Here is a 20517-nt window from a genome sequence, read left to right as displayed (position 1 = left end):
GTGAGATAACGCGTGCGTTTGATTGGCAGGCATATTTACAAGAACTTTGATAAAATTTTATGGACGGCTAGGGTGTGAGTCAGGGTTGGAAAGAGCCCTTGTTGAAAAGGTGTATAGCCCTTCTGACAGACCTGACTGATGATCAGAGTCCCCGGGGAACTTTTTAAGTAAACATACCAATTCCCAGGCTCCATTCCAAACTTAATAAAAGAATGTTCGGGCAGGTGGGGCCTGGAAGTCTTTATTTATTGTATTTTTTTTTAAGTAGAGACGGGGTTTTACCGTGTTAGCCAGGATGGTCTCGATCTCCTGACCTCGTGATCCGCCCGACTCGGCCTCCCAAAGTGCTGGGATTAAAGGCATGAGCCACCGCGCCCCGCCCGGAAATCTTTATTTTTAAAAAACACACTCAGGCTTGAACCTTACGTGTGCTTGCAAATAACTGAAAAGAATTGACTAACCTTCTAAATGTATTTAATTCTCCTTCCACTTCTTTTTTTTTTTTTTTTTTTTTTTTTTTGAGGTGAGGTTCTATAATTTTGTAAAGGATAGATTGAATTTTTGGTTCTTAATTGCAAATGCCCTTACTCTGGTTGTTTTCTTGATACCAACTCTTCTCATTTTTTCCCCAATCTTAACTGCACTGTCTACTTTATTTCTATTTTGTGCTGGTTGTGTGAGCCAAGAGTGTGTGGATTTTCGTGATAGAAATTATGCCAGTCACGCTTTCGCTCTTTAAGGGAAATGAATGATATCTTCTTATTTTGTGCAACAAATGCAGATTCTTAAAGAAATGTTTTGAGGGGTCTTTTTGTGGTTCATAGTGTGATGATTGAGTGTTCACAGGCATGTGTGAGATGTGCCATCCTCAAACCTTGTTACAGAGTCAGCACATTACCCATCTGACATGAAAAAAAAGAGGTTTGGAGGTGTCTAGGATACAATATAGATATTCCATCTTTAATCTAGCATAACTTGGTCCCTTTCCAATATTTTAAAAAAATTTAAGTGCTGTGTTGGCAGTGGGTAGATAAAAGGGAGGAGAGCAAGGTGAGAGGAAGTTGTAATAGCTGCTAACTGTATATATATATAAAGCAGCTCTTTTTTGGATAGAATCATTCTAATTATCCTTTGGGTCATTGACCTAATGGGCCTCATTGTAGTTTTTTAGCACTTCCCAAAATTCCGTGTAGATTGCTCTAGTCCACTTCCCTTGTGGGACATTTTAAATCAAGGTTTATAATTTGGTTTGACCTCAAGATTGTGGAAAATGTTGGAGATGATTGTTTTTAATTCAGGACCTTTCTCAAATCAACTCATTGTGCATAGACAGTTCTGCCTGAACAATGAATTAAAGAATAGGCAGAGGGAGAAAAAAAGTTTAATTTGGAAGAGGTGGTAGTGGAGGAACAGGATCTTAATCAGTTGGAAGGAGTTTAGTGGGGGAATTGGAGAGAATTTTTAAAAATTATTTTTTTTTGAGACATGGTCTTATTCTGTTGTCCAGGGTGGAGTGCAGTGTTGTGATCACGTTTCATTGCAGCCTTGACCTCCCCCGTTCAAGCAATCCTCCCGCCTCAGCCTCTCAAGTTGCTGGGACTACAGGAGCATGCCCCCATGCCTGGCTAATTTTGTTTTCTTTTTTATAGAGACAGGGCCTCACTATGTTGCCCAGTCAGATCTTGAACTCCCGGGATGAAGTCATCCTCCTGCCTTGGCCTCCCAAATTGCTGGGATTACAGGCATGAGGCATGGCGCCTGACCTTTTTTTTTTTTTTTTTTTTTTTTGAGACGGAGTCTCGCTCTGTCACCCAGGCTGGAGTGCAGTGGCGCAATCTCGGCTCACTGCAAGCTCCGCCTCCCGGGTTCACGCCATTCTCCTGCCTCAGCCTCTCCGAGTAGCTGGGACTACAGGCGCCCGCCACCGCGCCCGGCTAATTTTTTTGTATTTTTAGTAGAGACGGGGTTTCACCGTGGTCTCGATCTCCTGACCTCGTGATCCGCCCGCCTCGGCCTCCCAAAGTGCTGGGATTACAAGCGTGAGCCACCGCGCCCGGCCACCTGACCTATTTTTTAAGTAACATAGTTATCCATGTCATTTGTCCTACCTTCTTCACAAAGGACAGACCTATGCCTTTAAAGAAATTCATATTTGGCTGCAAAATGAATTTTTGATCCATGAATAGAGAGTTGAAGTGATAAGGGCTTTGGGTTACTGTGGATCAGTTAGAAAATGAAAAATTTTAATTGCCATTTCAATGACAGGAAAGGATTTGACTACTGACTATCCTAGTTAAAGGAGCAAGTTCATTATCATTAGAATAACATTACTAAAATATAAATTCCCATTTAATCCCCATTCATTCCCTGAAACTACAGTTGTTGAATGCTTTCTCTTTGTCTGGTGCAGGGACTACTAAGTACTGTTTCTCTGGAGGCTTAATAGTCCGCTGGAGAGACCTATAAATGAGTGTGATTGATATAGAAGAGATTTTATGTGAGCATCTAGAGCAGGTGTCTAAATTAGCCTAAAGGATAGGGATGATTTCCTAGATGAAGTAATGCCTTAGGTCAGCGTTTGTATTCAGGGTTTCTGGGGAATGCCAGAGTCAAGGAGAGTACAGAGGATGAATGTGAGCTGGACTTTGAAGTTTGGCTGGAGCCAAAGACAGCGTAGTGGAGATGGAGCTTAGAGTTATTGGCAGGAACTTACTGTGTAAACTAATTTGAGCGTTTTCCTGAAAACCTATTAAATAATTAGATAACCTAATGAATAATACTAGACCTAGTAAATAATTTTTGGCAGGGGAGCAGCATGGTCACATTTCATTTTTAGAACGTTTACCTTCATAGCAGGGTTTTCAGCTTGGTAGTGGTGAGACTAGTGAAGAGGTCATTCATTCATTGATGTGTCAGGGAGAGAAATGATTAGAACCTGAATTAAGGAAATGATAGTAGGAATGGAGCAGAGAGACTCCTGACATTTTAAGGACAGTGTGTAAGATTTGATGACTGTGTGTTCAGTAGTTAAGTATGTATACCATATGTAGATCTGGAATACATGGAGCTAAAGCTGTGGGTGTCAACGTGGTCACCGAGTGAGGTATATAAATGGAAAGATTGAAGAGCACCTAGATAGAGCAAAGTGTTGGAGAATACTTAAATATTGAGTGGAGAAAATTGCAGCCAGACAAGGAATGAACAGAAGGATAGGAAGAAAACCAGGAATAAAGTGAGAGCGGAAACTGAGGATTCAAATCATCTGCAAATGATTGTTAAGGAAGCAGTCAGCATTTTCAGATGCCTTAGAGTGGTCAGATGTAATTTTGTTTTTGTTTTTTTTTTTTTTGAAATAAGTTCTCGCTCTGTTGCGAGGAGTGCAGTGGCATGATCATAGCTTACTGCAGCCTCAACCTCCCAGGCTCAAGAAATCTTCCCACCTCAACCTCCCAAGTAGCTAGCTGGGACTACAGGCACTCACCACCATGCCTGGCTATTAAAAAATTTTTTTGTAGAGGTGGGTCTTGCTTTGTTGCCCAACCTAGTCTCTAACTCCTGGGTGCAAACTGTCCTCCTGCCTCAGCCTCCCAAAGTGCTGGGATTACAGGCAAGAGCCTCCACACCTGGCAGATGTAATATTTTTAAAAACATGTTAAGACAAATTAAAATGAAAGTTGAGCAGGTAGTTAAAGCAAGGCTTCAGAAGAAAGTACAGACTGGTGTAGGAGTAAGGTGTTTCTCTCTTTTGGTGTTTTATTCTGTAATCTTCAAAGGCTCTTGGAAACCTCTGTTCTTCCTTGTTTTGAACAGTCAAGGAAATAATTCTTGTACATGGCAGAAGTAAGCTACTATTGCAATAAAAATTACATATAACAAGTTTGATTCTTTGCTAAACTCTTAAAAACGGAAATCTAATCTGTTTTTGCTTTTAGGCCTCTGTAAGGAGGCATCTTTTTTTTTTTTTTTTTTGAGACGGAGTCTTGCTCTGTTGCCCAGGCTGGAGTGCAGTGGCATGATCTCGGCTCACTGCAAGCTCTGCCTCCCGGGTTCACGCCATTCTCCTGCCTCAGCCTCCCCCGTAGCTGGGACTACAGGTGCCCACCATCACGCCCGGCTAATTTTTTATATTTTTAGTAGAGATGGGGTTTCACCATGTTAGCCAGGATGGTCTCGATCTCCTGACCTTGTGATCCACCCGCCTCAGCCTCCCAAAGTGCTGGGATTACAGGCTTGAGCCACCGTGCCTGGCCGGAGGCATCTTTTAAAATGAACTTCTACTTCTTGTTAAGCACAAATTTGTGTAATTTTCTATTTGACCAGCTTGAACATCCAGTTCCTGAGTTTTTAGTTCATATTTATTTTTTAATCCTTAATTCTAAAACAATTATAAATTAATTAATTATTTATTTTTGAGACAGTGTGTCTCTCTGTTGCCCAGGCTGGAGTGCAGTGGTGGGATCTTGGCTCACTGTAACCTCCACCTCCTGGATTTAAGTGATTCTCCTGCCTCGTCCTCCTGAGTAGCTGGGACTACAGGCACAAGTAGCTGGACTACAGGCATGCACCACCATGCCCGGCTAATTTTTGTTTTTTGTTTTTTTGTATTTTTAGTAGAGATGAGGTTTCATCGTATCTGGTCTCGAACCCCTGAGCTCAAGTGATCTGCCCGCCTTGGCCTCCTAAAGTGCTGGGATTATAGGCATGAGCCACTGCCCCGGCCTAATTAATTTAGAAACAGGGTCTCACTCTGTTGCTCGGGCTATATATATGTGTGTATATGTGTGTGTGTGTGTGTGTGTGTGTGTGTGTGTGTGTGTGTGTGTATGTATATGTGTATGTGTGTGTGTGTGTGTGTATTTTTTTTTTTTTTTTTTGAGACAGTTTCACTGTGTTGCCCAGGCTGGAATGCAGTGGCGCGGTCTTGGCTCACTGCAACCTCAACCTCCCTGGTTCAAGCGATTCTACTCCCTTGGCCTCCCAAGTAGTTGGGATTACAGGTGTGCACCACCATGCCCTGCTAATTTTTTGTGTTTTTAGTAGAGACACGATTTTACCATGTTGGCCAGGCTGGTTTTGAACTCCAGGCTGGTTTTGAACTCCTGACCTCAAGTGATCCACTTGCCTCGGCCTCCCAAAGTGCTAGGATTACAGGTGTTAGCCACTGCGCCCGGTAATATATTTCTTATAGTTTAAATTTTTTTAGAGATGGGGTCTTGCTATGTTGCTCAGGTTGGTCTCAAACTCCTGGCCTCAAGCAGCCCTCCCACCTGAGCCTCCTGAGTAGCAGGGACTACAGGTGAGTGCCACAGCACCTGGCTTTTGTAATTTTAACAGCTTTATTGGTATCTTGTTACTTGAGTAGTTATGCTCTAAGTATATACTTTAAAATAATTTTCTTCTTTCCTAAAATCTGTGCTATTTAATTATATAACAAAAGGTTGAGGCCAGGCGCGGACAGTGCTCACGCCTGTCATCCCAGCACTTTGGGAGGTCGATGCAGGAGGATCACGAGGTCAGGAGATCGAGACCATCCTGGCTAACACAGTGAAATCCCGTGTTTACTAAAAATACAAAAAAATTTGCCGGGTGTGGTGGTGGGCACCTGTAATCCCAGCTACTCGGGAGGCTGAGGCAGGAGAATGGCATGAACCCGGGAGGCGGAGCTTGCAGTGAGCCAAGATGGTGCCACTGCACTCCAGCCCTGGCGACAGAGCAAGACTCCGTTTCAAAAAAAAAAAGTTGACTTAATTTTAAATCTTGAAGACTAGTTTAAAACCTTTGTTTTTTTTTTTTTTGTTTGTTTGTTTTTTGGAGTTTTTTTGGGGAATGATCTCGATTATCGACTAGGAAGATAGATACACTAAGTGCCAGATTTTAAATTATTTAATTTATACTGAAATTGGGAGCATGATGAGGGGGAATATTGTTTTTCCTCTCCCAGTATTGTTGATTAGCCTTTTGTTGGGAGAATGCGTAACGGAAATTCATCTAGCATCTGCTAGTTTAAAGTTGAGAGAAATGTAAAGAGAACTTTTTTGGTTATAGGGTAATGCCTATTCTGAAGATACGGGCCTTTTCAGAAACATGAAAATTAGTTTTAGTAATTCTTGATTTGTACCTTTTTCCTTCCTACTTCTGCTTTGTTTTGAAATAAGTTCTGTCTAGCTCTTTGATCCATTCCAGCCCAAAGTGAGATGAGAATAATTCGTTTGACGTCTGAAGAAACATGCTTGGTTGTACAGAGGAAGGAACAGTAAAATTGGAGATAAAAGACCCGAATATCTCTATTTTATTTTATTTTTAGACAAAGTCTCGCTCTGTTGCCCAGGCTGGAGTGCAGTGGTGCAGTCTCGGCTCGCTGCAGCCTCCACCCATTGGGTTCAAGAGATTCTTCTGCCTCAGTCTCCTGTGTAGCTGGAACTACAGGCATGCACCACTGTACCCGGCTAATTTTTTTGTATTTTTAGTAGAGATGGTGTTTCACCATGTTGGTCAGGCTGGTCTCCAACTCCTGACCCCAAATGATCTGCCCACCTCGGCCTCGCAAAGTGCTGGGATTACAGGTGTGAGCCACTGCACCCGGCCATTCTTTGTACCTCTTATCACAGTTTGTAATCATAACATTTTTGGAATCAGATAATTTGACCAATGTCAGTTTCACTGGTTAGGCTGCAAGCTTTATAAAGGAAGCATACAAGATCTCCTGTTACTTATTTAAGCCTACTAATATATCATTTCATATATGAGAGTTTTTCCTGCCAGCTAAATTCTGGCAAATGGAATTGCTGGGTCAAAGGGTAGATCCAAACAAATATTTCTGATACATCACACAAGAATAGTTGCAGCTCTAGTGAAATGTCTTGTTCATGGAAAGTGCTCAAGGTTTTGATTTGAGAACTGTCAATTATATCTTTTGGTTAAGGGATTTAATACTTTTAAATTAAGGTAAATTGGCATTCATTGCTTTAGCAAATATTAGGACTGCCTAATAGGTACCTAGCACTGTTAGGTGCCAGGGATATTGTAAAGAGCAAATAGATTGGATCCCTGCCCTCTTGGAGCTGGGTGTTAGTGATTGAGATATATATATATATAAAAACACGTTTGGTTGTACAGAGGAAGGAACAGTAAAATTGGAGATAAAAGACCTGAATACCTCTATTTTATTTTATTTTATTATTTTATATATATATTTGAGACAGGGTCTTTCTCTGTTGCTCTGTTGCCCAGGCTAGAGTGCAGTGGCATGATCATGGCTTACTGCAGCCTTGACCTCCCTGGGCTCAAGTGATCCCCCTTTAGCCTCCCCAGTAGCTGGGACTACAGGCATGTGCCACCACCACGCCTAACTAACTTTTTTTTTTTTTTTTGAGATGGAGTTTTGCTCTTATAGGCCTGGCTGGAGTGCAATGGCACGATCTCGGCTCACTGCAACCTCCGCCTCCTGGGTTTAAGTGATTTTCCTGCCTTAGCCTCCCAAGTAGCTGGGATTACAGGCATGCGCCACCAGGCCCGGCTAATTTTGTGTTTTTAATAGAGACGGGGGTTTCACCATGTTGGTCAGACTGGTCTCGAACTCCCGACCTCAGGTGACCTGCCCACCTCGGCCTCCCAAAGTGTTGGGATTACAGGTGTGAGCCACCGCGCCTGGTCTGTATTTTTTGTATAGACTGGGTTTCACCATGTTGGCCAGGCTGGTCTCGAATGCCTGAGCTCAAGCGATCTGCTCGCCTTGGCCTCCCAGAGTGCTGGGATCACAGGCCTGAGCCACTGCGCCTGGCCTGAGATATATTTAAATTAAAATAAACACTCAGAAAAATGGTGTAAAGTTTTGAGAGAGTATAAGAGAGGGACCAGATCTAGTGGGTGAGTATCGATGACCCTTTCTTGAGGAAGTGATATTATTGCTGATATCTAAGTGAGATATAGGTATTAATTTGTGGAGGGCTGTGCTCATGCATAGAACATTCTGGGGAGAAGAAAAATTCTGGACAAAGGTCCCGAGGTAGGAGGGAACATGCAGGGCTTTGTATTTGAATGACAGAAGCATCTTCTGGGCTTCAACCTCTTATAGTTTTTTTTTTTTTTTAAAGACAGAGTCTGTCTCTGTTGTCCAGGCTGGAGTGCAGTGGCACACGCAATCTTGGCTCACTGTAACCTCCGCCTCCTAGGTTCAAGCCATTCTTCTACCTCAGCCTTCTGAGTAGCTGGGATTACAGGTGTGCACCACCACTCCTGGCTAATTTTTGTGTATATATGTATTTTTCAGGGTTTCACCATGTTGGCCAGATTGGTCTCGAACTCCTGACCTCAAGTGATTTGCCTGCCTCGCTCTTATAGGTTTATTAACATTTTATTTTTTAAGGCTTAGTTTCCTCATCTGTAAAATAAAGGAACTTATTAAGAAAAATTTATTTATTTTTTTAAGAATTCAAGATCACGAATGGATAGTTTCTGGGATCCAGCCTAGCACCTAGCACATATTATGTACTCAATAAGTGGTAACTGCTATTTTCAAAAATGTCATGTTGCTTTCCCCAAAATTGAGCTAATTTACAAAATGCCATTAGTACTATAAAAGTATATTTGTAATCCATCATCTTTGCCAATTTTGTTTTTTTAAGCATTTTTATGCTATTTTAATACAGTTCATAATGGTGTCTAGAAGTCACATTAAAATGTATTTCTTCAGTTGCTAGCAAGGCTGCATGCATTTTCCATATTACATTTTTGCTTGTTTGTTTTGAGACAGGGTCTAACTCTGTTGCCCAGGCTGGAGTGCAGGGGCATAATCACGGCTTACTGCAGCCTCAACCTCCTAGGCTCAAGCGATCCTCCCACCTCAGCCTCCCAAGTAGCTGGGACTACAGGCGTGCACCACCATGCCTGGCTGATTTTTTTTTTTTTTTTTCCCAGTAGAGAGGAGGTCTTGCTGTGTTACCCAGGCTGGCCTCAAACTCCTGGACTCAAGTGATCCTCTCGCCTGGGCCTCCCAAAGTTGCTGGTATTACAGGTGTGAGCCACCACACCTGACCTTTTTTTAGTTTCTTTTTCTTTTTTTTTTTTTTGAAGAAGAGTCTCGCTCTGTCACCCAGGATGGAGTGCAGTGCAGTGGCACGATGTCAGCTCACTGCAAGCTCCACCTCCCAGGTTCACACCATTCTCCTGCCTCAGCCTCCCGAGTAGCTGGGACTACAGGTGCCCGCCACCACACCCAGCTAATTTTTTGTATTTTTAGTAGAGATGGGGTTTCACCATGTTAGCCGGGATGGTCTTGATCTCCTGACCTTGTGATCTGCCCGCCTTGGCCTCCCAAAGTGCTGGGATTACAGGCGTGAGCCACCGTGCCCGGCCCTTTTTTTAAGTTTCTTATATGAATGTTTTTAATAATATCACTAGTTTGTAGTAATGCAATTAATATTTGAAGAGTTTGTATTGTACGGTTTGTCACCTGATTTATCACATGTAATTTTGGAGGTTAATTTGGGATTTTCTTTTCTTTTTTTTTTTTTTTTTTTTTGAGAAATAGTCAAGTTCCGTTGCCCAGGCTGGAGTGCAGTGGTACTGTCTCGGCTCACTGACACCTCCATCTCCCAGGTTCAAGTGATTCTCCTGCCTCAGCCTCCCGAGTAGCTGGGATTACAGGTGCGCAACACCACGCCCAGCTAATTTTTATTTTTAGTAGAGACGGGGTTTCACCATGTTGGCCAGGCTGTTCTTGAACTCCTGACCTTAGGTGATCCACCTGCCTTGGCCTCCCAAAGTGCTGGGATTACAGGTGTGAACCACCATGCCTGGCCAATTTGGGATTTTCTAACAAAATAGTTTGTGATCTAAATTGATTTTTTGCTTTTGTATATTTTTATGCCTTTAAATATTTGCTTTGTTTTTATAGCCTATATATATACGTGTGTGTGTGTGTGTGTGTATATATATTTGAATCCAGACCATTCCATTTATTAGTTGTGTGTCAATATATTGAAAGTAAATGCTGAATAGAAATTGTTGGCTTTGTTTCTCCTTTTTAGTAAAAATTCAGTCAGCATTTGTTTATTTTTCATTTTTTGCTTAGAGACTAGTTTTAATTTAACTCTGTTGCCCAGGCTGGAATACAGTGGGGTGGGGTGATCATTGTTCACTGTAGCTTTGAACTCCTGGAGTTAAGGAATCCTACTGCCTCATCCTTGCAAGTAGCTGAGACTACAGGTGCACACCACTACACCTCACTAATTTTTAAAAATTTTTGTAGAGATGGGGAACTCTCACTATGTTGCCCAGGCTGGTCTTGAACTCCTAGGCTCAAGTAATCCTCCTGCCTCAGCCTCCCAAAGTGTTGAGATTATAGGTGTGAGCCACTGTGTCTGATCTCATTCAGCATTTGATTAAACATTTTTGTGTACTTGATATTCAAGGCACCAAGAAAAAAAAAGGTTTGTCCTTCAAGGAACACAATCAATAAACAGCAATTTTCCACTAAATATTTTTATTATCCCTTTTTATTATTAAAAAAAATTTTTTAGACAAGAATACATGTTGAGCTTTTGAAAACTTAATGGGCCAGGCATGGTGGCTCATGCCTGTAATCCCAGCACTTTGGGAGGCCGAGGCGGGTGGATCACGAGGTCAGGAGATCGAGATCATCCTGGCTAACATGATGAAACCCCATCTCTACTAAAAATACAAAAAAAAGTTAGCCGGGCATGGCGGCGGGCACCTGTAGTCCCAGCTACTCAGGAGGCTGAGGCAGGAGAATGGCGTGAACCCAGGAGGCGGAGCTTGCAGTGAGCTGAGATGGCGCCACTGCACTCCAGCCTGGGTGACAGAGCGAGACTCTGTCTCAAAAAAAAAAAAAAAAAAAAGAAAACTTCATAGCAAATTAGGAATAGGCTAAAAAACTTTTTTGTTTGTTTGTTTTGGAGACAGAGTCTAGTTCTGTCGCCCATGCCAGAGTGCAGTGGTCTGATCTTGGCTCACTGTAACCTCTGCCTTCTGGGTTCAAGAGATTCTAGTGACTTAGCCCCCCCAAATAGTTGGGATTACAGGCATACGCCACCACGCCTGGCGAATTTTTGTATTTTTAGTAGAGACGGGGTTTCACCATGTTGGTCAGGCTGGTCTCAAACTCCTGAGGTCAAGTGATCCCCCCACCTCGGCCTGCCAAAGGGCTGAGATTACATGCATGAGCCACCAGACCTGGCCTAAAACTTTAAAAAAAAAAATCTTCATTAAGGGTGGCTTCCCTAAAATCTATAGCAAATATACCTAGTTGTAAGCTTTAGGTGCTTTTCTAGTTAGGAACTAGTCAAAGAAGTCTGCATCACCCCTGACATTTAACATTGTATTTTAGGTTTTAGACAATTCAGTGAGAAAAGAAGAAATCAGATACACAGAGATGGAAAAGGAAGAGATAAAATTGTCATAATTTGTCGATTAAAAACGAGAAACAAGTACAGAGAGGTTTGATGCAAGAACAGACAAAAATCAACAACATATCTTTATACCAGCAGTAATCAGATAAAAAAATTAATAGAAGAAAAACGTCACAATAGCAACAAAATTATAATGTTATTTGGACTAAACAATAAAAATATACACAGATTCTTGAAGAAAATTACAAAGCTTTATTGAAAAGCATAAGAGAACGTGACATTTATGGTTAGAAAGATTTAATAAATTTAAGGTATCAATTTTCTCCACACAGTTCTAAACATACAGTTCTGGTGAAGTCCCAACATGATTTTTTGGTAGAACTTGAAAAATGTATTAAAAAATTCTAATAAAGAGTTAATGACTATGAATAACTAAGAAAATATTTGAAAAAGAAGAACATAGAGATAGCACAACCCTATCAGATATAATGAGATATTATGAAACAATGGTAATTAAAATAGTATGGTTGGCTTCTTTGATTTTCCTGTGAAAATATTATCAAATTAAAAATATAAAAATACAAAATGAAAACAAAAAAATCATATGCTTTTTTCTTATTTTTTTTTTTTGAGACGGAGTCTCCCTCTGTCCCCCAGGCTGGAGTGCAGTGGCACCATCTTGGCTCACTGCAACTTCTGCCTCCTGGGTTCAAGTGATTCTCCTGCCTCAGCCTCCTGAGTAGCTGGGATTACAGGCACCTGCCACTGTACCTGGCTAATTTTTGTATTTTTAGTAGAGACAGGTTTCACCATGTTGGCCAGGCTGGTCTTGAACTCCTGACCTCAATTGATCTGCCCACTTCGGCCTCCCAAAGTGCTGGGATTACAGGCATGAGCCACCGCACCAGCCAAATCGTATGGTGTTCATTCAGCAGTAGATAAATGACTAGAATATACTACAGACTCCAGAAATAGTTCCACACATATTTTGGAACTTTTTATCTTTGATAGATGTGACATTGCAAATGAACGAGGGAAAGGTGGCTTTGATCAGTAAGATAGTATTTGGGCAATAGCTTTATATGTAGAATCTGCTGTGTGCTATACATGATAATATTTCCAGATGGATTAAAAACTTTAATGAGCAAAGCTTAAACTTTAGAAGGAAATGTGGGGGAATATCTCTGATCTTGAAGTGGGGAATTCTTAAGACTGCAAAAGCATAAACCATAATTTTAGGAAAAGGCCATGACTGAAAGTTAAAAAATTTACGTTATCAGAAGACCACAGCAAGGTTAAAGACAAATGATGGACTGAACAGTGATGTAGTCTGTTCTACTTGCTACAACAGATTATATCAGAACAGATAGGTTTATATGTGACTTTTTTCCCCCTGAAAATTGTTTTGGTCCATCAACAAATGGTGGCTGAAGCAAAGCACACTAAAACATAGCTGAATATAACAAACCATAGAATTAAGCACTATGACACAAGGTGCCCAACATTCGTTATTCTTTTCTTAGTTCAGTTTGGCTATGAGTTCTCTCTTGGAATACCTATTGCATGTTTCTCCTTTCCCTTGTGCATTTTAAATTTATTTCCATAATTTAACAGCTTCAACCACTTATCCCTCTCTTCTTTAAAAAAAATTTGTTTGTTTGTTTGTTTGTTTTTTTTGAGAGGGAGTCTCGCTCTGTCACCCAGGCTGGAGTGCAGTGGTGCAATCTCGGCTCGCTGCAAGCTCCGCTCACTGCAAGCTCTGAACCTCCTGGGTTCAAGCGATTCTCCTGCCTCAGCCTCCCAAGTAGCTGGGACTACAGTCGCCCACCACCGCGCCTGGTTAATTTTTTGTATTTTTAGTAGAGACGGGGTTTCACCGTGTTAGCCGGGATGGTCTCGATCTCTTGACCTCGTGATCCGCCCGCCTCGGCCTCCCAAAGTGCTGGGATTACAGGTGTGAGCCACCGTGCCCGGCCTAAAAATTGTAGGGTGAAGTGTTTATTAGGAACTTCACATACCTTTTCAGAATCGTTTGTATTTTTATTTGGATTGTTTGGGTTTTGTTAGTAGTCTGGCGACAAGGTTGCGGGAGTGGTCTATTCCAATGATTTTTTTCCATAAGCCCTATAAGTTTTATTGTGTGGGTATGCAGAATGCCAAGGTTTTCAGTGTTTCACATGTTACATTATATCAGAAATGCCTTAAGTGATACAAAATGATTTAGTATCCAGAAGATGCAGTTTTAGGTTATAAATCATTTCTCCTCAGAACTTTGAACACATCATTCTATTATTTTGTCATTTGTTATTGCTCATGAGTTTGATGCTAATCTGATTCTCTTTCCTTAGTAGGTGATCTATTTTTTACTTCCTCTCTGGAAGATATTAGAAGTTGAAAAATTATTTTATTTTATTTTATTTATTTATTTGTTTATTGAGATGGAGTCTCGCTCTGTCACCCAGGCTGGAGTGCAGTTGTGCGATCTCGGCTCACGGCAAGCTCCGCCTTTCGGGTTCACGCCATTCTCCTGCCTCAGCCTCTTGAGTAGCTGGGACTACAGGTGCCCGCCACCACGCCCAGCTAATTTTTTGTATTTTTAGTAGAGACGGGGTTTCACTGTGTTAGCCAGGATGATCTTGATTTCCTGACCTCATGATCTGCCTGCCTCGGCCTCCCAAAGTGCTGGGATTACAGGCGTGAGCCACCGCGCCTGGCTGAAAAATTATTATTTGAAGTTTTTCCAGTAATCTGTCTGGTTGTGACTCTTAAATTTATTGTACAGGTCCTTCACTTGTCTCTATTCTGCTGACACATTTTTTAGCTCTGGAAATTCCCCTCACACTCTCATTTTCTCCTTTTGTTTCTTTAAAAATAATTTTCTCTTTCTGTCTCCTATGGCTATTGGGCCACACTGGATTAGGGCTTTTATGTGTTAACTGTCTCTGGTTAAATTCACTTTCCTTTTTTTCTTTTTTTTGGAGACAGAGTCTCACTCTGTCACCCAGGCTGGAGTGCAGTGGCGCGATCTCGGCTCCCTGCAACCTGTGCCTCCTGGGTTTAAGCAATTCTCCTGCCTCAGCCTCCCGAGTAGCTGGGACTACAGGTGCACGCCGCCACGCCCGGCTAATTTTTTTTGTATTTTAGTAGACACGGGGTTTCACTGTGTTGCCCAGGCTGGTCTCGAACTCCTGAGCTCAGGCAGTCCGCCCTCCTCGGTCTCCCAAAGTGCTGGGATTACAGGTGTGATCCACTACACCTGGCCCACTTTCCTTTTTTCTAGTAATTCATTCTTTTTTAAATTTTAGCAGTTTTTTTTTTTTTAAAGGCCAGTTAGAAGTTTATCTTTTTTTTTTTTGAGATGGAGTCTTACCCTGTCACCCAGGCTGGAATGCAATGGCACGATCTTGGCTCACTGCAACCTCTGCCTCCCAGGTTCAAGCGATTCTTCTGCCTCAGCCTCCCAAGTAGCTAGGATTACAGGCACGCACCATCACACCTGGCTAATTTTTTGTATTGTTAGTCAAGACGGGGTTTCACCATGTTGGCCAGGCTAGGCTTGAACTCCTGACCTTGTGATCATGGATTTTGCCATGTTGGCAGGTATCTTGACCTCGGACTATAGGTTAACCACCCCCGCGGCTACTATTTTATAAAATCTTAATTACAGGTTGTTTAATGGACCCTTTTTTTTTTTTTTTTTTTTTTTTTTTTTTGAGACGGAGTCTCGCTCTTTCACCCAGGCTGGAGTGCAGTGGCGCGATCTCGGCTCACTGCAAGCTCCGCCTCCCGGGTTCACGCCATTCTCCTGCCTCAGCCTCCCGAGTAGCTGGGACTACAGGCGCCCGCCACCTCGCCTGGCTAATTTTTTGTGTTTTTAGTAGAGACAGGGTTTCACCGTGTTAGCCAGGATGGTCTCGATCTCCTGACCTTGTGATCCGCCTGCCTCGGCCTCCCAAAGTGCTGGGATTACAGGCGTGAGCCACCGCACCCGGCCAAATATTTTTTATTTAAGTATAAAATGCATACAGAAACGTGTCCCTATCACAGATATCCAGCTCAGTGAATTTTCCCAAATTCAGTACACCCATATCAAGCAACCATTCAGCACCTATGTCAAGCAACAGATCATTAGCATCCCAGAAACTCCCGTAATGTTCCCTTCTCTAAGGAAACATATCCCACCTCCTTCAGGATACCATTATTCTGACCTTTAACATAGTTTAACTGCTTTTTGTACATTCTAAAAATAGAATCATGCAGTTTGTACTCTTATATCTGGCTTGTTTAGCTCAACATTGTATCATTATGTTCATATTGTTGCTTATAGCTGTAACATTTTCATTCTCAATACATCATATTGTAATTTTCATTTTGTGAATATACCATAATTAGTTATGCATTCTTCTGTTGGCGGACCTATGTATAGTTTTCAGTTTGGGGCTATTATAAATAGTGTGGCTATGAACTTTCTAGCAAATTTTTTCTGATTATATATGTAATTTTTATTTTGTTTTGTTTTTAAATAGATGCAGGGTCTCACTCTTGCTCAGGCAGGAGGGTAATGGAGTGATCATAGCTCATTGCAGCCTTGACCCCCTGGGCTCAAGCAATCCTCCTGCCTTAGTCTCAAGTAGCTAGGACTACAGGCATGCACCACCGTGCTCAGCTAATTTTTTATTTTTATTTTTAATTTTTTTATAGGAGCAAAGTCCCACTATGTTGTCCAGGCTGGCCTCAAACTCCTGGCCTCAAGTAATCCTCCCGCCTTGGCCTCCCAAAGTGCTGGGATTATAGGCATAAGCCGTTGCCCATGGTTTTATGTATATAGGTTTGATGGGTATATACTTCAGAGTGGAATTTATGGGCACTAATGGATATTGCCACACAGTTTTCCAAATGGTTGTAAAAGTTTATACTCCCATAGCATCCAATGTGAGTTTAGGTTGGTTCATATCCTCCCTAACACTTGGTATTTCCCACCTTTTTCATTTTTGTCTTTTTCTTTTTTTTGAAACAAAGTCTCTCTCTGTTGCTCAGGCTGAAGTGCGGTGGCACGATCTTGGCTCACTGCAACCTCCGCCTCACAGGCTCAAGTGATCCTCTCACCTCAGCCTTCTGAGTAGCTGGGACTACAGGCATGTGCCACCATGCCAGGCTAGTAGAGATGGGGTTTCACCATGTTGCCCAGGCTGGTCTTATGAGCTTAAGCCATTTGCCCCACTCAGCCTCTCAAAGTGCAGGATTACAGGTGTGAGCCACTGTGCCTGGCCATTGTTTTATTATTACTGTTTTTTTAGAGACAGGGTCATGCTGTGTTACCCAGGCAGGCCTTGAACTCATTGGCTCAAGAGACCCTCCCACCTCAGCCTCCCAAGTGGCTAAGACTACAGGTACATGCTGCTGTGCCCAGATTTGGTTACTTTTATTATTATTATTATTATTATTATTATTATTATTATTTTTTAGACGGAGTCTCGTTCTGTCACCCAGGCTGGAGTGCAGTGGTGCGATCTCGGCTCACTGCAAGCTCTGCCTCCCGGGTTCACGCCATTCTCCTGCCTCAGCCTCTCCGAGTAGCTGGGACTACAGGCGCCCGCCACCACGCCCGGTTAATTTTTTTGTATTTTTAGTAGAGACGGGGTTTCACCGTGGTCTCGATCTCCTGACCTCGTGATCCGCCCGCCTCGGCCTCCCAAAGTGCTGGGATTACAAGCGTGAGCCACCGCGCCCAGCCTTACTTTTACTATTTTTAAAACTAGTTTTGCTGGGCACCATGGCTCACGCCTGTAATCCCAACACTTTGGCAGGCCGAGACAGCTGGATCACTTGAGCTCAGGAGTTCAAGACTAGCCTGAGCAACTGGTGAAATCCCATCTCTACAAAAAGTACAAAAATTAGCCGTCGCAGTGGTGCATGCCTGTAGTCCCACCTACTGGGGAGGCTGAGGCCGGAAAATTACTTGAGCCCTGGAGGCAGAGGTTGCAGTGAGCCAAGATCGCACCAGTGTACTCCAGCCTGGGCGACAGAGCAAGGCTGTGTCTAAATAAATAAATAAATAAAACTAGTGTTTAGTTTGACAAGTGAAAACTGGCATCTTGTTTACTTTGCGTTATTTTGGTTTCTGGCTATGGTAAATATTTTTAATTGTTATTGTTTTTTGAGAGACAGTATTGCTCTGTCACCCAGGTTGGAATGCAGTGGCACCTTCATAGCTCACTACAGCTTCAACCTCCTGGGCTCAAGTGATCCTTCGCCTCAGCCTCCTGAGTAGCTGGGACTGGACGTGCATGCTACTATACCCAGCTAATTTTTTTTATTTTTAATTTTTGTAGAGACAGGGTCTTGCTGTGTTGCCCAGGCTGGTCTTCAACTCCTTGCCTCAAGCCGTCCTCCTGCCTTGACCTCCCAAAGCACGTAGATTATAGGCATGAGCCACTACGCCCTGCCTAATGTTTTAGTTTATGGTGTTAATTGGTAATGACTTCTAGTGCTGCTTTAATGATATTAGCTACTATTTATTGAACACTTTCCTGACCATGACAAATAGTGTGTTAAGCATTTTATATGTGTTACCTATTTTAATCCTCTGAACAGCCCAGTCAGTTGTAGATACTTTTATTATTTCATGAGTGAGGAAACTGATTTTAGAGGGGAAAACTGACTTGTTTAAAAGTGCTGCATAGTTAGGAAACTCAGGTTATGTGATCTGTTACTGCGCGATTTCCTCTCAACTTTTGTTAGTATAGAGGAGAAATATTCGCATATATTTATAGGAGATTGGATTAAATGTATATGTATTCTAGATCCCAGGTATATATGTCTGTAATTTAACTGGTTCTCTTGAAAGCAAAATGATCAAATAAGGTATTTGGTGGGGCTAGAGAAGATAAAAAGATTTTAGTTTGATTCTAACTAAAAAGTTGGTTATAAATGTTTAATCTTTTTTTTTTTTTTTTTTTTTTTTTTGAGACAGAGTCTCGCTTTGTCGCCCAGGCCGGAGTGCAGTGGTGCAATCTTGGCTCACTGCAACCTCTGCCTCCCGGGTTCATGCCATTCTCCTGCCTCAGCCTCCCAAGTAGCTGGGACTACAGGTGCCTGTCACCACACCCAGCTAATTTTTTATATTTTTAGTAGAGACGAGGTGTCACCGTGTTAGCCAGAAGGGTCTCAATCTCCTGACCACGTGATCCGCCCGCCTCAGCCTCCCGAAGTGCTGGGATTACAGGCGTGAGCCACCGCGCCCGGCAAAGCCGGAAGTGTTGTTAAGTATTTCTCAAATTATGTTCCATTGCACACTGTTTGGGAAATTTTCCTATTTTCTGACCAAATAACTTTGAGTAACACCTATTAACACGCAGATAACTTTGGGTAAAACTTGTTAACTTTATCCTAGAACTTCCCAAACCAATTTGTGTGCTCTTTTGTAGTAGACCTGTTTATGTCTTGTGAAACAACATGTCGATATACAGTTTGAGACGAAAGCTTATGTTATTCATCCTTTTATTTTGTAAGGGGAGGAAATTGAGATCCGGTGTGAGTTAATTTGTTGACCTAAGATTACACAGCTACTAAATGGCAGAGCCAGGATCCAATTCTTCCTTTGTACCATGCTTCCTCTAGTAATATTATTAATATGTAGCATTAATATTTATTCATCATATATTATGTTAAGAAGTTGTAAAGCAGACTTAAAATATTCCCATCTAGTCCAGTTATCAATCTTACTCTCTGATAAATACATATAGTTATTAAACTTCTGAGATTTATGTACATATGAGTAGCCTAACTTATTTAATATGAATACATATTTATAATCACTTGTTTGTATTTAATTATAGAGATGAAAAGAGTAATTTTTTTTGTAATTAATGTGTCACAATGTTTGGTTTAGTTTCTGTAGAAAATGTTTCCTGACTGCAATGAGGGAAAGCGGAGCACATTGTCCCCTATGTCGTGGAAATGTGACTAGAAGAGAGAGAGCATGTCCTGAACGGGCCTTAGACCTTGAAAATATAATGAGGAAGTTTTCTGGTAGCTGCAGATGCTGTGCAAAACAGGTAGAGTAAATGTGACATCTCTCTTCTTTGGAAGCCAAGTTTCTACTCTGAAATTCTTATTTGAATTTTCTTGGTTGGTGCTTTTTTTTTTGAAAAGATGAAAGGTATTTAGACTGGGAATTGGATAGAAAAGGCCAAAAAAAGCTGTGGTCATAGATCTTACTAGATTATAAACTTACTGAGAAATGAGACTGAAAAAAAAAAAACACTGAATTTCATAATATTTAGCATGGCATTTTTCTAAAAGTGATTTCTCATTGATTACTTACTAAAGTAACTAAATTAGCAAGCTGGCATTTAGCTCATTTAAACCCCATTCTTGTACAAATTCACCCCTTAAGTTTTTCTCATGGTAGTATCATTATTGCAGCTTAGCACATAGAAATGTTACTAGTTTGGGCACATGGATTTACGTAGTTAAGGAACTCTCTAGCTCCTCACTTTACTTATGTATTTATATGTATGTATTTAAGAAATCACAAGGGCCGGGCATGGTGGCTCACGCCTGTAATCCCAGCACTTATGGGAGGCCAAGGTGGGTGGATGACCTGAGGTCAGGAGTTCGAGACCAGCCTGACCAACATGGTGAAACCCTGTCTCTACTAAAAATATAAAAATCAGCCAGGTGTGGTGGCGCATGCCTATAATCCCAGCTACTTGGGAGGCTGAGACAGAATTGTTTGAACCTGGGAGGCAGAGGTTGCGGTGAGCTGAGATTGCGCCATTGCACTCTAGACTGGGCAACAAGAGCGAAACTTGTCTAAAAAAAAAAGAAGAAAGAAGTCACAAAATATTTGGTTATTTTTAAGGAACATGTAGGAAAATCAGGTGTTAACAAATAACCAGCATTAATTCTCTAATCTGGATTTTATTCTGTCATTTGGAGAAGGAATAAAATAGTGAGGGGTAGTTAGGCTTTGAGTATATCCATGTGTCTATAGATTTATCACTGACATTTTTTCTAATAGCTAATGAATTCAGTGAGCAAAGCTGGTTGCTATTTCATGCATTCACACAAGTCAGATCTGCTTTTACATCGTTTTGAAGGAAGTGTTTAACTGACAGGGCAATGAAGTGAAGCTGGAAAACAC

At 41.7% G+C, this 20517-nt stretch overlaps 1 protein-coding gene and 1 non-coding gene across 4 annotated transcripts in view; both read left to right on the top strand.

Moving 5' to 3' along the window:
* RNF138 (ring finger protein 138) overlaps positions 1-20517 on the top strand; it is a 39503-nt gene that overhangs the window by 1581 nt on the left and 17405 nt on the right. For 2 of the 3 annotated variants that reach the window (XM_032152574.2, XM_032152572.2), the window contains exon 3: positions 19261-19426. The exons of the other annotated variant lie outside the window; for it this stretch is intronic. In XM_032152574.2, coding sequence (XP_032008465.1) covers positions 19261-19426 — 166 coding nt within the window. The remainder of the gene's footprint in view (positions 1-19260; positions 19427-20517) is intronic. 3 annotated transcript variants of the gene reach the window in all.
* On the top strand, positions 806-908 carry LOC116470097 (small nucleolar RNA U13). The gene has a single exon (XR_004248526.1). It is a non-coding gene; the product is annotated as a small nucleolar RNA U13 (small nucleolar RNA).

Source organism: Hylobates moloch, unplaced genomic scaffold (genome assembly GCF_009828535.3).
Source record: "Hylobates moloch isolate HMO894 unplaced genomic scaffold, HMol_V3 SCAFFOLD_5, whole genome shotgun sequence".
NCBI lineage: Eukaryota > Metazoa > Chordata > Mammalia > Primates > Hylobatidae > Hylobates > Hylobates moloch.
Note: the sequence above shows the minus strand (reverse complement) of the source record. Positions and strands in the feature narration are given on the sequence as shown.